The sequence below is a fragment of the Scophthalmus maximus genome, chromosome 21 (assembly GCF_022379125.1).
Source record: "Scophthalmus maximus strain ysfricsl-2021 chromosome 21, ASM2237912v1, whole genome shotgun sequence".
Taxonomy (NCBI): Eukaryota; Metazoa; Chordata; class Actinopteri; order Pleuronectiformes; family Scophthalmidae; genus Scophthalmus; species Scophthalmus maximus.
Window position 1 is genome coordinate 8,176,772 of NC_061535.1, and position 19,559 is coordinate 8,196,330.

Below are 19,559 nucleotides of genomic sequence, written 5' to 3' on the forward strand. Positions count from 1 at the left end.
TAAAGGTAGCTACTGGGGTACAAGTATACCCGGTTGGAAATCAGTGCTCTAAAACAGTTTTTTTTTAAAAAACCACCTGGGGCTCCTAAAATTTCAGAGGGACGCTAAGAAAATGTAACATTACATTAGTTATCACATGTAGATCACGTGCAGCAGCCTGGATGTGAGTGATTTGGTTAAAAATGATATTTCAGATACAATAGTTCGGGGGCAATTTTAAAGTTTTCCTACTTTGCTAGAGTCAGACACAAATAAATGCCTTAGGACAGACATTTTTCATATAATTAGTGCAGTGTGGAGTTGTCAAATAGCATTATTAGGCTACATATGGTTTAGTGTCTGTGATCAAATGACATCACACAGGCATCCAGAAATTCTGTGAAACTGAGCAAATGAAGTCAGGAGGGAGGGGTGGTGCCTTTGTCCGAGCTTTGTTTGACAACCTCTGCGATGAAGAAACATCCATAACTATATCCGAGGCCTAAGGATTTGAAAAATAATCAGCTGAATGAGACTGTGTTCTGTGTGAAAATGAAATGTTTATGTACAGTGTGTGCCCAGGGGTGACTAGCAAATTGAAAGGTTACAGAGTGCAACCTGGTGATTCACAAAGTAGACATGCAGGCAGCAGCTGACCAGTGAGTCATGCTCTTGCACGCACATATGCACTCCACTCCCTCAGATACTCCGAGTGCTCTACATAAATGTCCCCAGAGAGCCACTAATTCAACCCCAACTACTGTATAGCATCTCAAGTTTTCTTGAACATTCACACTCACTATATTAATTTTTATTGCTACACACTTCCAGTCCCACGGGGCAGGGCCAGCAAACATGAATGCTCCAATAATTTCCATGTGAGATTAAGGGGAGAGTGTATGGTGAGATTATGGAGCCAGTGCCAGCAGTGTTTGTTTTGGGTTGTGTTCATGCTCTAGTTGACAGATTAATCTGTGAAGGTTACATAAGGATAGATGCTGATGCCGTCTCTCTTCTGTTGGGAAAGGCTTCCACCTACTGGTCATAACTGCACACTGCAGCTGAACGAGCGCCTTAAACTTTCTCTTTACATTCAAACCAATGGCTAAAATGTACATCGGCTTTCACACAACAGACCATTTCCCCTTAATCCATCACTCCAAATATGCAAAATGTATTCTGGGGGAAAAGATCTACAGGACACCTGGGCGTGTGTTTTAAGAACAGCTCGTAGCTCAGCAGATAAATTAGTTTCTGATCAGTGGAAATAAAATCTGTAGGGGAAAAAAAGGAACCCGATTGTTTTTTGGTGTGTGGACTGTAACTCATGCCCTGATCACACTACATCCAAATTCAATTTGTTGAATAGAGTTGCTTTCAAATCACTACGTTCATTACTGGACCAGAGTGATGAGCTACAAAAGTATAAAAAGAACATAGTTTAATCCAAACTCTACAGTATCTTCGATATTTACATTAGACATTGGTATATTGTATTACATTCACATTTCCCATTATATATATAGTGAAATATTTTGTCTTGAGTGTCAGTGGCTGGAATCACATAAAATTTACATATGGTAGAGAAATGTGCAGCGATACTTAAAAAGTATTTTTCTCCAAACCAAGAAAACATACTCAGTTCATGGTTGTTAAGACTGTCGGGGAACTTTGTGTTCTCTGATCTTTGGCCCTTCCAGCAAATGGAAAACATCTGCTTTGTCGTGAGGTATGGCCACAGGTGGTACAGACCCGAAAGTTTTCGGCCCAGTGGATTCACTGAGGAGGGGTTTAACCTGCAGTGGCAAGAATTTAATCAGTAGTGGCTTTACCGGTATGGCTTTGAGGCTCAGAAAGTGGTACAACAGTATATGACTGCTCAATGCTATGTTTATAAAGGTCACATGAAAAATAATTAGCAGTAAAGCACTGGAGAGACTGTGATTCAACAAACTACAAACTTTAGTCCATGATCTCCAGGAAAAAGCACAGAAAGGTGGAACATCCTTTGAATCTTCATATTGAATTAGTGAGCGAAGTGAGAAATCCTCCCACATTTACTCAACCTTAAGTCTTTGTGGGGTTTGTGTTGGTTTGTAATGGGCAATGATCTGAATCAAGATGAAACAATTGACGATCAAGAAGAGCAATCCAGCGAGCCAGATCAACAGGAAGGTGTTGTAGCCTTCAAACTCCAGGAAGTAGGCCGGGCCCAACCAAATGCCCTGGCACAGGAGTGGAGAGAAAACAGAATTTCTTCACACCAAAGTAAATGTTAGTGATTTGATTCAAAACTTTTACAGAAAAGATTTCAATAGTGGCCAGGCAAAAATATCTGGAAAGCATCAATTTGCTAAACTGAATTACCTGCCCAGCGAACCAGAGGAGCAGCAGCCCCACTCCCTGTTCTAGAGACAGACTCAGGTGAGGGATGACCAGAGGAAGTAGGCACAGGTACCACAGGAAGTACTGCAAAAGGACAAGTTAAGTCTATGTGAAGCTATGTCGACAAAAACATGTTTTGCACCTTGACCTTTGACCACCAAATTCTAGTCAGTTCATCTTTGAGTCCAAGTGAACCTTTGTATAGATTTCGATATCTGAAATCTGCTGTGTTCCTGAGATGTGACGTTTATCAGGGTGAAAATACAATGCCTTGGGGCTGTGTCTGTCGCCAAGGTGGAGGCATGGAAACAAGGAAGACTTTTCTTTTAATAGCTCATTTCAATCCTGAAAGTAATCCTAGGAACTGTCTGATCTCTACCTGGACTCTTCTTTGTTGATTATGTACCTGTGAAGTGCAGACTTTGTTGAAGGAGACAAAGATGGCCGTGTGGAGGAAACAGGAAAAGGCCAGGTCAGAGCGAAAGGCCCACGATGCTGCCAACAGCAGGACGAGTTGAGGGAGAAACGCAGCCAGGCCAAGCCACTGGCTCCACCTGCTGTCTGCGCCAACATAAGGCAAAAGAAACGGACCATGCATGGAAAACACCTCAAACATACATCTAAACACACACCTTATTGCTGTTGACAAAAAGCAATATACATCTGCATGAGCTACAGCTTCATGCTGGTGTAGTTCTTGTATGCTGCACAGTGTCGCTTTAGGAAGCTATGAATGGTCAGACGGATGAATACCTGCAGTGAGGTAGAGCATGTAGAAGTATGGAGAGAAGTTGTGTTTTATGTCCCTCCTGGTCAGATGGTACAAGTAGGTCTCATGAAGGAACTCCCAGCCATACCTGACAAGACAGGAGAGCAGTCACATGGTTTGAGCGATTCCATTCAAAGTTATGAAAAGTTACTGTGCTTCTACAAATAAGGAAAGACGAAAAAGTCGTTAATAATAATTGTATGTGCAGAGCGATGGAACACGATTACTGTGTGTTTGTGTGCAATCTCTTCGTTCCCCTCACATGTAGTAGAAGAGTGCAGTGAGCACAAAGAAAACTCCTCCGGCCACACTCGCGAAGAGGAGGAGCTCTGCATTGACGAAGCTTCCTGTGAACCCGATGAACCTCCTCCACCGTGGTTTGCCCTCCTCTGGCCTGGTCTCCGGTGAGCGCAGGGTCAGAGCGATGGGCAGAGCGTAGGTGACGGGGTAGATCTTCATATGGACCGACAGGCCGTACAGGAGGGCTGCCCACATGAGACGTTGACCTAGAAGACAAAAGGGGGAAAGTATCAGCAAAGGAGCTGCTCATATAGCAATAATGACGTTGTTTTACAGAGATTCACGCACACAGCCCCCTCCCCTTCCACCTTACCTTGCATACAGAGCAGTGTCCCCAGCACCAGGGCTGCCAGGATGGACTCCGCGTTACCTCGGCTGGATACTCCCATGGGCAGTGGGTTGAGGAGCCACAGGGAAGAAACACGACGTGCCGTCTGTCCCAAAAACAAAAACATACACACAACTTTAACAAGCTTCAAAGTTCCCCCACGTGTTGTTCTTACACCTACATTTAAAAAAAAAAAAAGGTGTTTCTGACCTTCAGTCAGGAACCATTCTAATCAAAAGATTTGGAGTTAGAAGAGATGCAACTGACAAACCTCAGAGGTCAGCCCTCGCAGGCGGAGGATTCTATATATGAGCAGTCCTGACAGCACGTCGCAGACAACGAACAGGATCTTGCCAAACGCCGTGCAGAGATAGATGTTGGGGGTGAGAAGCCAAGCGAGCAGAGGAGTGTAGCGGTAGGTCGATCTGTTGTACGGGGACCCGCCCTGTGCAGGTAAGAAGAAGGTATCCGGAGAAAATGAAGACATGTTCAGTACCTCCTATGTTTGAATTTCGCTGAGTCGTGGAATATGGATTCCAATTCCTGATATGTTGGGAAAAAAATGGTGCCGTATTTGTCCAGAAGTGTATAACTGGCAATAACAGGTGGAAACAGCCTGCAGAGCTGTTACAGTAACAGAAAGCCTGTTCACAACTGCTTCACACATCAGTCTTCAGATGTCCACTTCATCACATGTAACAAAAGCCCTGCAAGTTCAAGTGCACATGTATTTAGTAGTAAAGTGTAAGTAAGAGTACTCATCCTCCAAAATGGCACCTGTCTTTTCTCATCATCAGATAATGATTTTATTATTTAAAATTAATAATGTTGTAGTCGGTCGTGACGGAGAGGATTTTATTGGAGTTTTAACCATAACATGCATCATATTTTATATACACAAATCCGGTGTTTTGGCATTGATCTGAAAGGTCACTTTAGTTCATTTATCTGGACTGGAGAGTGTGAAGAGAAGACCGGTTCAGATCTGTGAAACCGCTGCTGTTTTACCTCGGCGACGAGCCCGGCAGCATCCGTGAACACGTGGTAGTCGACGTCAGTGTACTTCACCGACATGGTCCTGTCCTGGTGCTCTCCGTAGAAAACCAAAGCCAGTCTCACGGCGAACGAAGCCGAGAACAGGACACGTTTCCCCGTGAGCCAGGAAATCAGCGGCTCCATCGCCTACGTCCCGGGGAAGGGGGGGGGGGTCCGAACCGGCGGACGTCAACCGACCTGTCCGCTCCCCTCCGTGGTCCGACAACCGGGCAGACACGTCGGAATTATACGATGGGCGCGTTTCACCTGCAATTTCGAATGACACCAGACTGCCACAACACTTCCGGTATCTGTGTCACGTGTTTTGGGCCACTGCCCCGCCCCTTTAAGAGACAAGCGGCAGGTCATCTTGAGTCGGTATTTGAGGACTCATACCTGCAGCACTTTGTAACTTTTCAGCTTGTATTTCAACATCTTTTATAAAAACCTTTATTAGTCTGGTGCTTTCAAGGTAGAAACACAACACTAGCAGTAGTAACTGTTTATATATTTATTCTTCCTCAATTGGTCAACGCCTAATTTGTGTAAAATGTAAACAGTAACATGATGTCAAAAGGTGTCACGGACAACCGCACTTTTACAACGACTGATCACACTTCATGATATTCTTTCTATCTTGGCTGAATCACATCTGTCAATCAAATGATTCATTATTCATGTTTTTAAAAAGGTGACATACAATATTTGGGAAACACGTTTATTCAAAGCGTTGTTTTTATTTTTAGTCTGTATTCACTATATGCATAGTGGTGAAATTACATATACACATCTATCTGTTCATCACAATTTTCTCTTTGGTTCACTGAATAGATTAAAAAACAATTTGATTGCATGTTCTGAAGATAAAGTGCAGACATACTTAGAACCATCATACTGTATGTTCTCTTGATGTAAACTTAAGTTACAGCTGACGTCTGTGTTGCCGGCTGCAAAAGGCATAGAAGACATTGTGATAGGCAAATTCTTCCAAAGAGAGTAAGAGTGTACAAGATAAGAAATTAAGACTAATGGTATAAATGCTTCAGCAAACAGGGCCATGTGTATTATAAACATATAGAGGGCCATATTCTAAAGACCATATTAGGGGCAGAGCAGGTATCTTATGTTCAGGATAAACAGAGAATCACTAATGTTAGGAGTGATTTAGACAAGAGGCCACAGTTCAGAAAATCCTGAATCCTCCTGCTGCTGAAAATATAGGACGGCAACTCAGCTCATGATTAAACTTTTGTGAAATGATTCTAAACAATATTTAGTACTACTGAATAAGATGATATACTAATGCCTTTTTAGATGTACTGTATTGTAACCCAGCCACCCCCCCTGGTTAAGAATAACTGCTCTCAACAATGTCCTGCTCACTCTGGGGAGCAGTAGCGGCCGGCAAACAGAATGCTCATGGTGGAGTTCTGTCGGATGAAGAAGAGGAAGGGATGGTCTGCGATGAAGGAGACTGGACGAATTGGAAGACAGCGCATCATCATGACGGCAGCAGTGGCAGCTGCAGCCTCGGTTCCCTCCTCGTTGACCTCCACAAACGCTTTGTGTACGACTTTAGACAGCACCAAGTCGTTGCCTGGAGACATGCCTGTAACAGAAGAGAGGGACAGAGAATATTTTAAAGAAATTGAAAGCCTGATCTCACTCCATGTGACAGGAATGCAGGGCATGCTGTTTTGGGAGAACCTCAGTATATATCTTTTTTTTGGTTCCTGATCTTTAAAAGATAATGAGCATTCCTGATGTAGTCCAGTTACATGTCCTACCTGAGAAATCAGACATTGCCATATCAAAGGCATCCACCATGCCCATGCTGACCAGGACATCCTTCATGTCATACTTCTCCTCCATCTTGAACCGAGGTAGGCCCACCTGAACCTCAACTTTGTCCATCATGTCTGGATTTGTCCAATCCACAAAGTTCTCATAGGTCAGCTCTTTCTCCAGCTGGGGGTGTACACAAAAAGAATTATTAGTTTTGTCTTTGTCCTGTTTGTTTCTGTGTGTTTGGAAGTACATGTGTGCATATGTTCTACCTTCTCCAGACCAGTTGAACTGTCTTCTATATCCATAGGTAGAAAGATGAGCATGCTGAGCTCCTCCCCTTTGTAAGGCATCTCCAGAAGCTGTGCAACAGTAGGATTCAAAGATCACAGCAAATATATACAAAAGTAATAAATGATCAGTTTAGTTGTTCTCTGGTCAGTTAACAGATGATCGACGGACTGACGGACATGCTGTATCAACGGACTCATTAAATGAATGTCTTGATTACATTGCAGTTGATTTCAGGGATGAAGGTCAAAGGGAACTTGGATTTCTGGTGCATCATCTTCACTGGCTTAGTTTTATTCTGAAAACAGAAAACAGAAACGTATAAAACTCAACACCAGCTGAAAGCTTGTTCACATCACCTTGCTGCAGTGACATAGGCAGTATGAGAAACTTCACCACATTAAATTGCATTAAAAGCTGAACTTTGAATGTTAACTTTTTAACAAAGGGACTTCCCTGATATAATAGAATAGCAGGTCCTTCTGATCTCACAAAAATCAATCATCACAGTCTGCACTCTGGGGGGTGACACACAAAAATCTCACATAGAGGCCAATCTGCTTGAGGAGAAATGGTGGATCTCTAAAATAAGAAGTACAACAAAAGTCTGATGTCTTTTTTACTTTCGTGAATCATTTGTCAATACACAAACTATCTGATATGCAATACAAAAAAGTGAGACAAATGATCTTTTGTGAAGTAATCAGACTTCATATTCTTGTTATTATATATCTGTGTAACAGCTGTATTACATGATGCCCTGCAATATAGTTTCAAAAACCAACACCTACTGACCTTGTTGAGTCTAAACTGAGCATCTCTTGTGGCACTCTCCTCAAACTGCTTGTTCCAGTTGCCTTTGAAGTAGATGGCATTGACCAGGACAAGCCTGGTCATGTTGTTGACCACACCCTGGGCCAGCACATCCTTAATCTTACCTAGGAAATGGAAGCACAAATTTGAAATGATGAGGAAATGACAAGTTCATGCATCATGTTCGCCAATGTAGAAAGCACAGATAATCTGAAAGAGTCTTGCATTTGCAGGATAGTTCACTACAATACATTATTTCTATATTAATATAGACTATTTCTGCATTAGTAGTAATAAAACTGGATTGAAGCAGCACTGTGCCTTTCTAACCACTGGTCCATTACGGGCCACCATACATAAACTCATGGCCTTGTGCAAGTCTGGAATTTGACTGTGATTAGGCAACAACAATGTGGTTTTTGACCCATTGGAGTTCAACCTTTTTCAGTTCTTAATTTTTATTACATGCAGGTCAATTAACACACAGATGAGGGTTAATGTGCGAGACACACCTTGTGTCTGCGTCTCTACCCAGCTGTTGATGTTGAGTCTTGCCGCCTCATGGCTGGTTTGGAAGTCCACAGCCTCCAGCTCTGCGCTGTAGTGCTTCCTGGTTTGTTTCAAGAAATCCTGCAACCATCAGCAACAAATTCACTGATTCAGATCACCCCAAAAAAAGATCTCTTCACTTGACTGGGTAGAGTTAAAGGTCCAGAAATTTTTTCGAAATCACTTCTCTGCTTGTTTGCTGTCCTCCTGTCCACTCCCTCATTCATCATTCCTTTTTGCCTAAAGCTGAAAGATTCCTACCTGAGCCTCTCATTCACTCCAGCCTAACATTCTGTACACAAAAACACACCCCGTCATGAGCACACACGCAGAAACACAGACACACACCTCAACAAACAGGTAGGACTGCTCCCCGTACAGTCTGTTGGCAACACTGAGGGCATATGGAGCATCGGCCTTGTTGAGGGCGCTCAGCAGTTTACCAAAGTCAGCGTGGACATCATCCTGACAGTCCTTGGTTTTCAGGCTCTGTAGACAAAGTAGACAAAGAAGTGTTAGGGAGACACACTGAGCCACTGATAGGCCAGTCTAATACACTAAGTCTATTAAACTTGTCTGTTTGTCAACTCACCCGTTGAGTGATAAAAATACTGAGAAAATGATCAACCTTTTCTAGGGCGATTGGTGTATTTGGTGCTTCAAAATAAGTAGAATATACTGTATATATATACCTATACTACTGTATGGTGAATGAGTATGCAGTCACCCACCTAAAATATATATTATATATATTATTTTTAACTGATGTATATGGTTGTAAATCTTTAATGAATCAATTGGTAATAAAAACAAAATAATAGAACCTGGTTTAACAGAGCATAGTGTATAGATTGGACTAGGTGACAAAGGAAATACATGCTTTGTTTAGTGGTTTTAAGTTGATGGCTTACAGTAATTGTATGTGCAAACATCTGAACCTTTTACATGTGAATGTTGATGCACAAAATCTCAAAACTACCTGAAAAGAATGTCAAATACAAAAATAAAACATGAAAATGACAAGGGGGAAAAAAAATAGAGATTATATTTTTAACACCTTTAACACCGTCTTTAAAGAACCAAGAAATATGCCAGCCCAAGCTTTGATGAGACTTTCCAGAAAGATCCACATAAAAACATACATCATCCCTCCACCATTGTGTTAGTTGCCCTGTTGTTATATATTTTTCATAAGAACTTAGGATGGTATATCATCTTCCACCGGCTCTCATAGTGATACTTGCCACATTTGGATTGACCCACTTACTCCAAGAGCGTTATCAGAGTATTGAGGAAACAGCATATTTTGCGAGTACGCAATTTTCATTTGATGACTTGTCATTGTTTGAGTGTGACCATTATCACACTGGTTTCCTGCAGCTGCTGATAAGGATTTAACAGCCGGACTACATTACTGTCAATTATGCAACACTGTGAGGTTTGGATCTCACAGTCAAGACAGACAACCTTTATTTGGGCTACTCCCTGCATTGTCCTGTTTTTCTAAATTCATTGCTCAAGACAGCAGCATATTGGAGATTTAGTAGAAAAAACAGGAATTCCTTCACCACACGACACCACCAAGCTGTTAGTAAAACGCCGCCCAGTTAGTTTATCATTCCTTTGCTTTCAGCTTTGTTACCACCTTCAGCAGATGCAGTGGCACCTTGGAGTGGACCTGCTGCTGCATCTGCATCTGCATCTGCATTTGCTCTCCTCTACCAGACCGCATCTTCTCTGACTCAGTGAAGCTGAGGACCTGGTGGTATAATTTGTGTTAACTGTCAAGTTAGACATCACATGTCTCTGGTTGTGTTCAGGAAGTTACAATATCATTGTAACAGTGCTGTGTCGGTTGAGTCATATGTGCTGTGTTTTACCCCTTGCTCTGCACTTAATAATGGCCTTAAAACAGCTCAGATGAAATTCATGCATATATATAAACATATATACATACATGCTGCTACGAACTTCCCAGAAAAATACCACATTTCGTTTTGGGGAAAAACCTGGTGACAGATACTGTACCCAACTGCAGCCCAGTCTTTTTACAAAATTAATTTAAGTTAGGTGGCTTCTTGCTTTGTAAAGGGAACACTTTCACAGAAGTCACTGCATGACGCTGGATTTTAACGGCCAAGGTTTTAACCCTACTGCTACTGTGTCAGATGACAGGAGGGCATGGAAGGGACAAAATACAGAAAACACTGTTGTAATCTGATAATGTGATGCATTATGTGTGACAGTAAAAATCAACTTGCACATGCTGTTAAGAACCTTGTAACCCTGCTCTTCACAAATCCACTATCCATCAAAGCATCAACCTTTTAATTGACTGAGTCATTTCCTAACCCCAGACACATGATGGATTGAGGGTGAGGGAATCGCCCTCTCACTCCAACCAACCATATCTTGGTGTGTCTTTGCTTTTGCAATTATTTGTAAAATGCCACTGTGTCAACTTCTGTCAGGGTTTTTTTTGTTATCCATGAATCAGTCAAACAGAGTATATGACTGTATATGCACAAATATTTACATGTCCCAAAACTACTGAATAGACATAAATTAAGCTTTAACAACACCGAGATCTCCCTACTGATTAATAACATGGGAATTAATCTGACTGTGAAAGCTGTGATGCATTCAGTGACTAAACTTTGAAAATGACTCCCAGGTAGCCAGACCGGCATACGTGTGGGATGTATGCACACAATGTACATATTGCATAAGTGTACTTCGATCTCTATTATCCTTACATCTCCATATTATGTGTCATGTTGCTATGGTAACATAACACAAAGCCTCCCCCTATAAAACCTGGTCAAAGTCTGAACAGAGCAGATCTTTGTCATTTTTGAGTGACAATGAAAGACAGAACTGGTCATTCATGCTGAATGTGGGCTGACACACCTCCAGTGTTCTACAAAAAATGTTGAGATAAAAACATGGTAATATCTGAACCTCCAGTTTGTGAGACAAAGAGAAACTTTTCAAAAATGTCAGATTATGTCAATCAATGTCAATGTCAAACTTGAACCCGGTGCACCGAACTGCACCTGTGTGTGTATGTGTGTGTGTGTGTGTGTGTGTGTGTGTGTGTGTGCACGCTGTACCTCTGACATCTGTGTGGCCGTGTTGCCTCTGGCCCCCAGCATCACCATAGCCAGGGCAGAGGAGATGCTGAAAGGAGAGAAGAAGACATTTCCCGCCTTGTCGTTATCGCTCAGCTGTTTGAGCAGATCCAGAGAGAAGGTGGTGTTGGCCTTGGACAGAGGGACTGATGATGCCATTGTGTCTATCAAGAAAGCAGAGCAGAGCAATAATTATTACATTATTATTTTAAATAATGCTTTTATTTCTTTGTCCCATTAGTGTCTCACTCTGTCGCTGAGCCAAACTCCATTAAAAAGTTAGTCACTTTGGAACTACATTGTCTATGAATATAAATACTTGATGGACAATTTCTAAACTGTTAAGACTCCAGTTTGTCCAGTAAATATCAAAAGTAATATTAATCTTATATTTTATTTTAAATGTCTAATTCCTAGTTCATGATGTTGGAAACCCGTGTAAAGCACTTTGTAATACAGGGGTATAAATCACGTCATTACTATTAATATGAAATAAGTGAAGAAGTGGCTGTTGCCATAACTTTACTAGATACAATACTAGAGTTTGTATTGAAATTAACTGCCTCTTTGGTAATGTGTATTAAAATTTCAGTAAATTACATCTTACTTGCAATTACATATAATCCCATTCGCATAGACTTTATTCTACACATAACGCCAAACCGGAGAGGAGTAACCACCGGTTCACACCTGGAACATGAAGCGTTGAACCTGCTCTGTAAAATGGATCAGAACAGAAACCAGGTGTCTACAAACTAAAGCGTTCAGTCATGTGGTCGCAGCCTCTACTTACGGACAGACACTTTCCTTCCAGTGCAGCAGGAGATCAGGAGTCTCTCGGTATCGCACTGACTTCCCTACGAAGAGGGAGGTTCATTATTTACATGCGCAGACACACCCTGAAAAAACAGATGAACTTCCGCGTTCTCACATGTCGTTGTATGGAAGCCGAAAGGACGAAAACAGCTTTTATTCGCTTTTTTTTAATGGCGACGCACGCTTGCACCTTTTCTTCCTTTAGTATCTCTTCAGCTCTGGTGATGCTGGGGGCCACATAGATGTCATAGGTACAGCGCACTCACACACACACACACACACACACAAACACACAGGTGCAGGTCAGCTTGATGCTTATATGCTGATATACCTGAAATGTGTGAAAAATCTAATTCTATGCTTCTCTGCAAAACTCTTCCTTTCTACAATTCGTTTATTTTTCACATATTTGGTGACTTATTATCAAATTCCAATCATTAAATTACTTTCCAAGAGCTGCCATTTGTTAATCTATTCTTTCCCCTGTTATGGTATGTTGACAGGGAGTTGGGTTCAGCATTGTTACTTTTTCTTTTTGCCAAAGGTTTCAGTATTGTGGACTTGTTTCTATAGTCACAGTTGTTTGGTTAGAGATTTTGCCCTGGGTTCTCCCTGAACATAAATTAGATCAATTATCCCACTCTTGGAGTTTCAATCAGTATTGATTTCTTGAAAAAAAACAAAAAAAATTAGCATTGTGCTTTCTCTATAATGTTAACACTTTTGCGGCGACTGATCTAACTTCACAATATTCTTCTTATCCCACTTGGCTGAACCATAGAATTGGAGAAAATGTTAATAAAATGTAAATTTTTCAAATGGAACATAAAATATTTGGGAATCAGACACCTTATTTCCATGTGTAAAAGCATGAGGATACATAAAACTGACTTCATGTAAAGTTTTTAGTCCTATATAAGTAAGGTTTAACATAACACAAAGAGCAACTAAGGGAAAACACTTTTAGCTGATCAGATGGGTAGAGAGATGATCTCCCTGAGAGCGAACTGCTAAGGAAGCATTTAACCATGAGCACAGCACACTGGGCTCATGCCCCTTATCACACTCTGCAGCACCTGTAACATAAAACACAGCACACAAAAGACAACGAAGACACCTAGGGTCCAGGTGGAGGATCGTCAGAGTCTATTTTCATTATGTGCAGAGAGGTGAAATTACATGCAATTTACATGATCACCAAGGACATTGTGCACAATGTGATGAAGGCAAATTCCTGCAAATGTTGTAAGTGTACAAGATAACAAATTAGGCTAATGGTATAGATGCTGTAGCAAATATGGTCAAGTGTTTCCTGTAGACATTAAGTGGACCACATCCTGAAGACCAGATTAGGTGCAAAGTACAAACAGGGCAGGGACCAAATGTTCAGGATAAACACAAATCACGAAGTGATGCATACAGAAGCCACAGTTCAGAAAATACTAAATTAGTTTCTACTCAACATCCTAGTGCTTAAAATATAGGACGGCAACTCAGGGCATGATTATAATGAAAAGTAAAGATTTTCAAAATGTTTCTAGTTCTACAGAATGAAATGACATTTCGTATCAAATAGTAGATGTATTTTAACCACCACCCACCCACCCCCTCTGGTTAAGAATAACTGCTCTCATCAATGTCCTGCTCACTCTGGGGAACAGTAGCGGCCGGCAAACAGAATGCTCATGTTAGAGTTATGTCGGATGAAGAAGAGGAAGGGATGGTCTGCAATGAAGGAGGCTGGGCGCGGTCGAACACTTGTCACCATCATGATGGCACCAGTTGCAGCTGCAGCCTCAGTTCCCTCCTCGTTGACCTCCACAAATGCTTTGTGTACGACTTTAGACAGCACCAAATTGTTGTCTGGAGACATGCCTGTAACAGAAGAGGGGGACAGAGAATATTTTAAAGAAATTGTTTGTTTTGGGAGAACCTCAGTATATTTTTTACTCTACATTTGTTTCCTGATCTTTAAATTATAATGAACTTCTGATGTAGTCCAAGTACCTGAGAAATCACACATTGACACATCGAAGGCATCCACCATCCCCAAGCTGACCAGGAGATCTTTCATGTCATACTTCTCCTCCAACTTGAACCGAGGTAGGCCCACATCAACATCAAATTTAGAGAACTTGTCTGGACGAGTCCACTCCACAAAGTTCTCATAGGTCAGCTGCTTCTCCAGCTGGGGGTGAACACAAAAACAATTATTAGTTTGTCTTTGTCTTTTGTGTTTCCGTGTGTGTGGAAGTGCATGGCTGTGCAAGTCCTACCTTCTCCAGACCAGTTGAACTGTCCTCTATATCTGTGGGTAGAAAGATGAGCATGCTGAGCTCGCTCCCTTTGTAAGGCATCTCCAGAACCTGCAGAACACCGGGATTCCAAGGTCACAGCAAATATATACTGGATAGTTCATGAGTTTACATGCAAAAAAAAGGAAATCTGTTCTTTGTTACATAGTTATAGTAAAGAAAAATCTGGATCATGACCAAAATCTCATCAATTTTTCTTTAAATCATGGTCCACCTCATTTATATTTCATGAAACCTCATCAACAAAAGTAATAAATGATCAGTTTTGATGTTGTCTGGTCAGTTAACAGACTGACAAATATACTATATTAGCTTACTCATTAAATGAATGTATTGATTACCTGGCAGTTGATTTCAGGGATGATGTTCAAAGGGAACTTGTCGTACTTGTGCATCATCTTCACTGTACTGGTGTCCTTCTGAAAACATCACACAGAAACACCAGCTAAGAGTTGTTCACATCACCTTGTTGCTGTGATTTAGGCAAAGTGTGGCAAGTACGCTGTGACATCATTGTTGACCGGGGAGAATGCACACGGTGAGCAAAACACAGCGTTTCAGCTTGGTGATAATGACATAAACTTCAGTGTATTTAAAGCTGCACTTTGGAGGTTAACTTTAAACAAAGTGGCTTCCTTTATATAACAAAATAGCTGGTCCTGCTCATCTCTGAAATAAAACAATCATCACGGTTCGCATTCTGGTGGGTTATTGGTGATATCGCTATATGGGTGTGTCTTCAGACTCCAATCTGCTGCCCTGCAATATAGCTTCAGAGAACCACACTGACTGACTGTTTGTCCCCTGAACGTTTTCTCTGTGCAAGTTACCTTGTTGATTCTAAACGGAGCATCTCTTGTGGCACTCTCCTCAAACGGATCTTTCCAGTCGCCTTTGAAGTAGATGGCATTGACCAGCACCAGGCTGGTCATGTTGTTGACCACACCCTTGGTCAGCAAGTCCTTAATCTTACCTAAGAAATGGAAGCACAAATTTGAAATGATGAAGTTCAGTCACCATGTTCCCCAATGTAGACATGTATTTAATCATATTCATTAGAAAGCACCATGAATGCTTTGGACAGTAGTCAGGCTGCTGGCATTGATTTGGCCATGATGCTGACATTGCCGTGAGGAGCCAGAAAATGAAGTCGGAGCTTCAGCGTACACACTTCTTTCTTCTCCTTCGTTATCTCCAACGTGGTGTTGACAACATCCTCAGGAGCTCTGAGCAAGTTGTTTGTTGTCTCTTTAACACATCACATTATTTTCTACATTGATATAGCATATGTCTGCATTAGTACCAATACAACTGGATTGAAGTAACACTCTGCCCGTCTAACTTGTTTTCATGGCATTGTGCAAGTCTGGAATTTCTGTTACTGACACAAGACTGTTATTAAGCAACATTTATTTGGTTATTTACCCATGGGAGTCCAACAAAATGTTTCTTTCAGTTTACATTGTGGTTACATGCAGGTCAATTAACATACTGATGACGGTTAATGTGTGAGACCCACCTTGTGTCTGTGTCTCAACCCATCCGTTGATGTTGAGTCTTGCCACCTCATGGCTGGTCTGGAAGTCCACAGACTCCAGCTCTGCGCTGTAGTGCTTCCTGGTTTGTTTCAAGAAATCCTGGCAGCATCGGTAACACATTTACTGATTCAAATCACCCAAACTTTTCACTTTTATGTATTTCCATGGCAACGAGGTTGACTTGTTACTTGACTCTTGTTACCATTAAATCACACACACCTCAACAAACAGGTAGGACTGCTCCCCGTACAGTCTGTTGGCAACACTGAGGGCATATGGAGCATCTGCCTTGTTGAGAACGCTCAGCAGTTTACCAAAGTCAGCATGGACATCACCCTGACACTTCTTGGTTTTCAGACACTGTGGACAATGTAGACAAATTAGTGTTTGGTAGAACAGTCCACACCTCAAACTATGAGGTGTGGATCTGAAGACACACACAGACACACTAAGACTTCTGCAAGGCTACTCCCTGTGGAGGTTTATTTATTTCAAGACAGCAGCAAATTGGAGATTGGTAGAAAAAAAAGTGACCAACGACAGTAGGAAAGAAAAGCCCCTCAGTTAGTTTATGCAGTGGCAACGGGGACTGCACCTGCTGCACCTGCTGCACCTGCTGCTGCTGCTCGTGCTTCTTCTCTTGTCCTGCAGGCTTTTGCTTTTCTCGCTCAGTGAAGCCAAGGACCTGGTGGTACAATTGGTGTTCACTGTAAAGTTAGACATCACCTCTCTGGTTGCATACAGGAAGTTATAATATCAATGTAGCAGAGATGTGTGGGTCGAGTCACATGCGGCAGGGGTTAGAGTCTCCCTGTGTGATGATGATTAGGTGCTTAAGAGTGACGTCACCCAACAATGTAGTCAGGGTGCACTGACCACAGCCTGAGTGCTTTTAAGTAAGTGCAGCAAGGCAAGAACGCCAACCTCTGGACGTCCGTCGAAGAGAAGCTTTTCAGTTGGGAGTCTTTAAAATGGTACTGAGCAAGAAGTGAGAAGAAAATCCATGTAGTTGCTATACAAACTAGCAGTTTTTCAAAATAGGCATTACTCAAATTCTTGATAGTGACATCATCGGCTTATCAGATTTACATAGTACACAATTATTCACGTTAGGTTTTTGTTTCTGCACATATCGAACACCAAATCATCAGATGTTTTCTCATGAAAAAGAAATCCCTTCATGGCCTGAAAAACAGCTCAGATCAAACTCAACTCCCTTACCTTATTTAGAAATCCAATTACCCCTGCCTCTGTCTCCACCGACCAAGGCCACAGCCAGAGATATGCTCTTGTGCAACTATCAGGAGAGTGACAAGTTCGTGCAAACTCAGGTGACCACACTTTTGAGTCCCAACATTTTTTATTACCATCAACTGACTGCAGTGATTGTAGAGTAGATGTTTGCCAGCTGGCTAACGAACAAGGCCCTAAAAAAAAGAACAGTTCACACAACTGGACTTTCTGGTAATTGCCTGCTAAAACATCCTCACAGCAGCCCAAACATGTTACTGTTGGCACTGCTTTCACCAGCCGTATCTGGGTGTGTCTACTAAGGTTGTGCCAACTGTATGAACATATCAATTACATCTACTGAATGTCTCATTGTACTGGTGATCACAAGGCAATGGCAAACAGACTGTCAGGTTGATGTTTTTTGGTTGTTTTTTAAATCAAACAAAAAATTTATTTTCATGTCCCAAATCTGACCTGAATGAATCTTTCCTGAGCTTCTCCACATTGCTAAAAAAATGAAGGCATTCGACAGCAACGGGTGTGATCCATTCAGTGACTAAACTTTGAGAATGACTCCCAAGTAGCCAGCCAGATGTGTGGGACGTGTGCACATAATGGGAACAGACATCGGACACACTGCCTTTCACTGAGTCACTGTTCAGTGTAGCTAAGAACTGTTTCAATGAGGTGTTGAGTTAGAATCATGGTAACATCTGCAGCTGCAGTTTATGTTGGTGCATTTCGTCCAATAGACGAGCAACAAAAACCCTTTTCAAAAATGTCCAAAATATAAGTCCACCAACGTGTGTGTGTGTGTGTGTGTGTGTGCGCGCTGTACCTCTGACATCTGTGTGTGTGTGTGCGCGCTGTACCTCTGACATCTGTGTGGCCGTGTTGCCTCTGGCCCCCAGCATCACCATAGCCAGGGCAGAGGAGATGCTGAAAGGAGAGAAGAAGAGATTTCCTGCCTTGTCTTTATCACTCAGCTGTTTGAGCAGATCCAGAGAGAAGGTGGTGTTGGCCTTGGACAGAGGGACTGATGATGCCATTGTGTCTATCAAGAAAGCAGAGCAGAGCAATAATTATTACATTACATATTTTAATGATGCTTTTTTCTCTTTATCCCATTAGTATCTCAATCTGTCACTGAGGCAAACTCCATTGAAAAGTTTGTCAATTTAGAATTACATTAATTGTCTATGAATATAAATACCATTGGAGAATATATTATGAATGAATTTAAACTGTTAAGACTCAGTTTTAGGTTCAGTAAACATTAAACAAAGCAGGGTTGATCTTAAATTGTATTTATTATCATTAGCATTATTATCAATAATAATAATTCTCAGACAGGATAATGGACCAGGTTCATACCTGGAACATGAAGCATTTAACCTGCAGTAAATTTGATTCAAACAGAAATCAGGTGTCTACAAACTATTCAGTCCTGTGGTCGCAGCCTCTACTTACGGACAGAATGTTCCTTCCAGTGCAGCAGGAGTTCAGGAGTCTTATCACACTGACTTTCTCTGAAGCGGCAAGATTATTATTTACAGATGCAGCTGACACACCCCCAAAATACAAACTGCCTCCGGCTTTTGGCAAGTCAGTGTATCAGGAAGTGGAAAAGATTAAATCAGCTTTCACTCACTTTTTCATTTTTTAAGTTAACCTGGGCGCAAAACTGTTTGACAAATTTCACCTTGGTTATTATTTAACATCAGTTTGAGACTACTTGGATTGTGTTTCCACCTTTATTCTGAGGAACTTTTGATATGCGATACAGTTTTGGGGCAAGTTTGAGCAGACTGGCACACCTAAGCCTGAGGATATTTTTCTGTGTTCATAGGCAATTGTTGTGTTGTGTTGTGTTGTGTTGTGTTGTGTTGTGTCATATTTTCCTCTGCAGAATAATCAGATGTATACTGACTGGTGAATGTCACAGCAGAGTTAAAGCACTATACCAGTCAACCTGACAGTGTTCGACAAAGTGTTTCAGGTTTCAGGGATAAAACAAGTCTCTGAAGTAAAACACTAAAACAGTAATGATTTTTTTTCTTAATATTTCATATCATATATTATTATCTAGCATGCAAGGTGCACTCTTTTCTGGCATATTTGTATCAACCTATCACGACGTGTGTGTATTTTAGGATGAAGAGGGACCAGGTATAGAAAGTACCAAAGACCTGGTAGTCCCCCAGAAGTTTTTTTCCGTGGAGGTGAACAAGGAGAAAACTGAGGTTACTGCTGCCACCTCTTTTCTTCTCAACACAAGCACTTATCTGGGTT

General features: G+C 41.6%; 2 protein-coding genes across 2 annotated transcripts; both read right to left on the reverse strand.

Annotated features, from left to right (window-relative positions):
* Nucleotides 1-1,405: 1,405 nt before the first annotated feature.
* On the reverse strand, nucleotides 1,406-5,111 carry pigm (phosphatidylinositol glycan anchor biosynthesis, class M). The gene is made up of 8 exons (XM_035619164.2): nucleotides 4,770-5,111; nucleotides 4,033-4,206; nucleotides 3,747-3,867; nucleotides 3,396-3,639; nucleotides 3,118-3,221; nucleotides 2,771-2,925; nucleotides 2,347-2,448; nucleotides 1,406-2,204 (listed from the first exon to the last, which is right to left on the reverse strand). Exons 1-8 carry the CDS (start codon nucleotides 4,938-4,940, stop codon nucleotides 2,037-2,039), a joined length of 1,239 nt encoding a protein of 412 aa, XP_035475057.2. The 5' UTR covers nucleotides 4,941-5,111; the 3' UTR covers nucleotides 1,406-2,036.
* A 402-nt stretch (nucleotides 5,112-5,513) lies between these two features.
* On the reverse strand, nucleotides 5,514-18,672 carry LOC118291160. The gene is made up of 22 exons (XM_047329980.1): nucleotides 18,642-18,672; nucleotides 18,140-18,321; nucleotides 17,256-17,570; nucleotides 16,624-16,719; nucleotides 16,254-16,397; nucleotides 16,016-16,133; nucleotides 15,327-15,469; nucleotides 14,838-14,915; nucleotides 14,458-14,547; nucleotides 14,189-14,369; nucleotides 13,831-14,056; nucleotides 13,248-13,257; nucleotides 12,159-12,222; nucleotides 11,348-11,529; nucleotides 9,880-9,993; nucleotides 8,583-8,723; nucleotides 8,198-8,315; nucleotides 7,668-7,810; nucleotides 7,093-7,170; nucleotides 6,854-6,943; nucleotides 6,584-6,764; nucleotides 5,514-6,405 (listed from the first exon to the last, which is right to left on the reverse strand). The coding sequence occupies exons 1-22, from the start codon at nucleotides 18,655-18,657 to the stop codon at nucleotides 6,176-6,178; spliced, it is 2,940 nt and encodes a 979-aa protein (XP_047185936.1). The 5' UTR covers nucleotides 18,658-18,672; the 3' UTR covers nucleotides 5,514-6,175.
* Nucleotides 18,673-19,559: the final 887 nt, after the last annotated feature.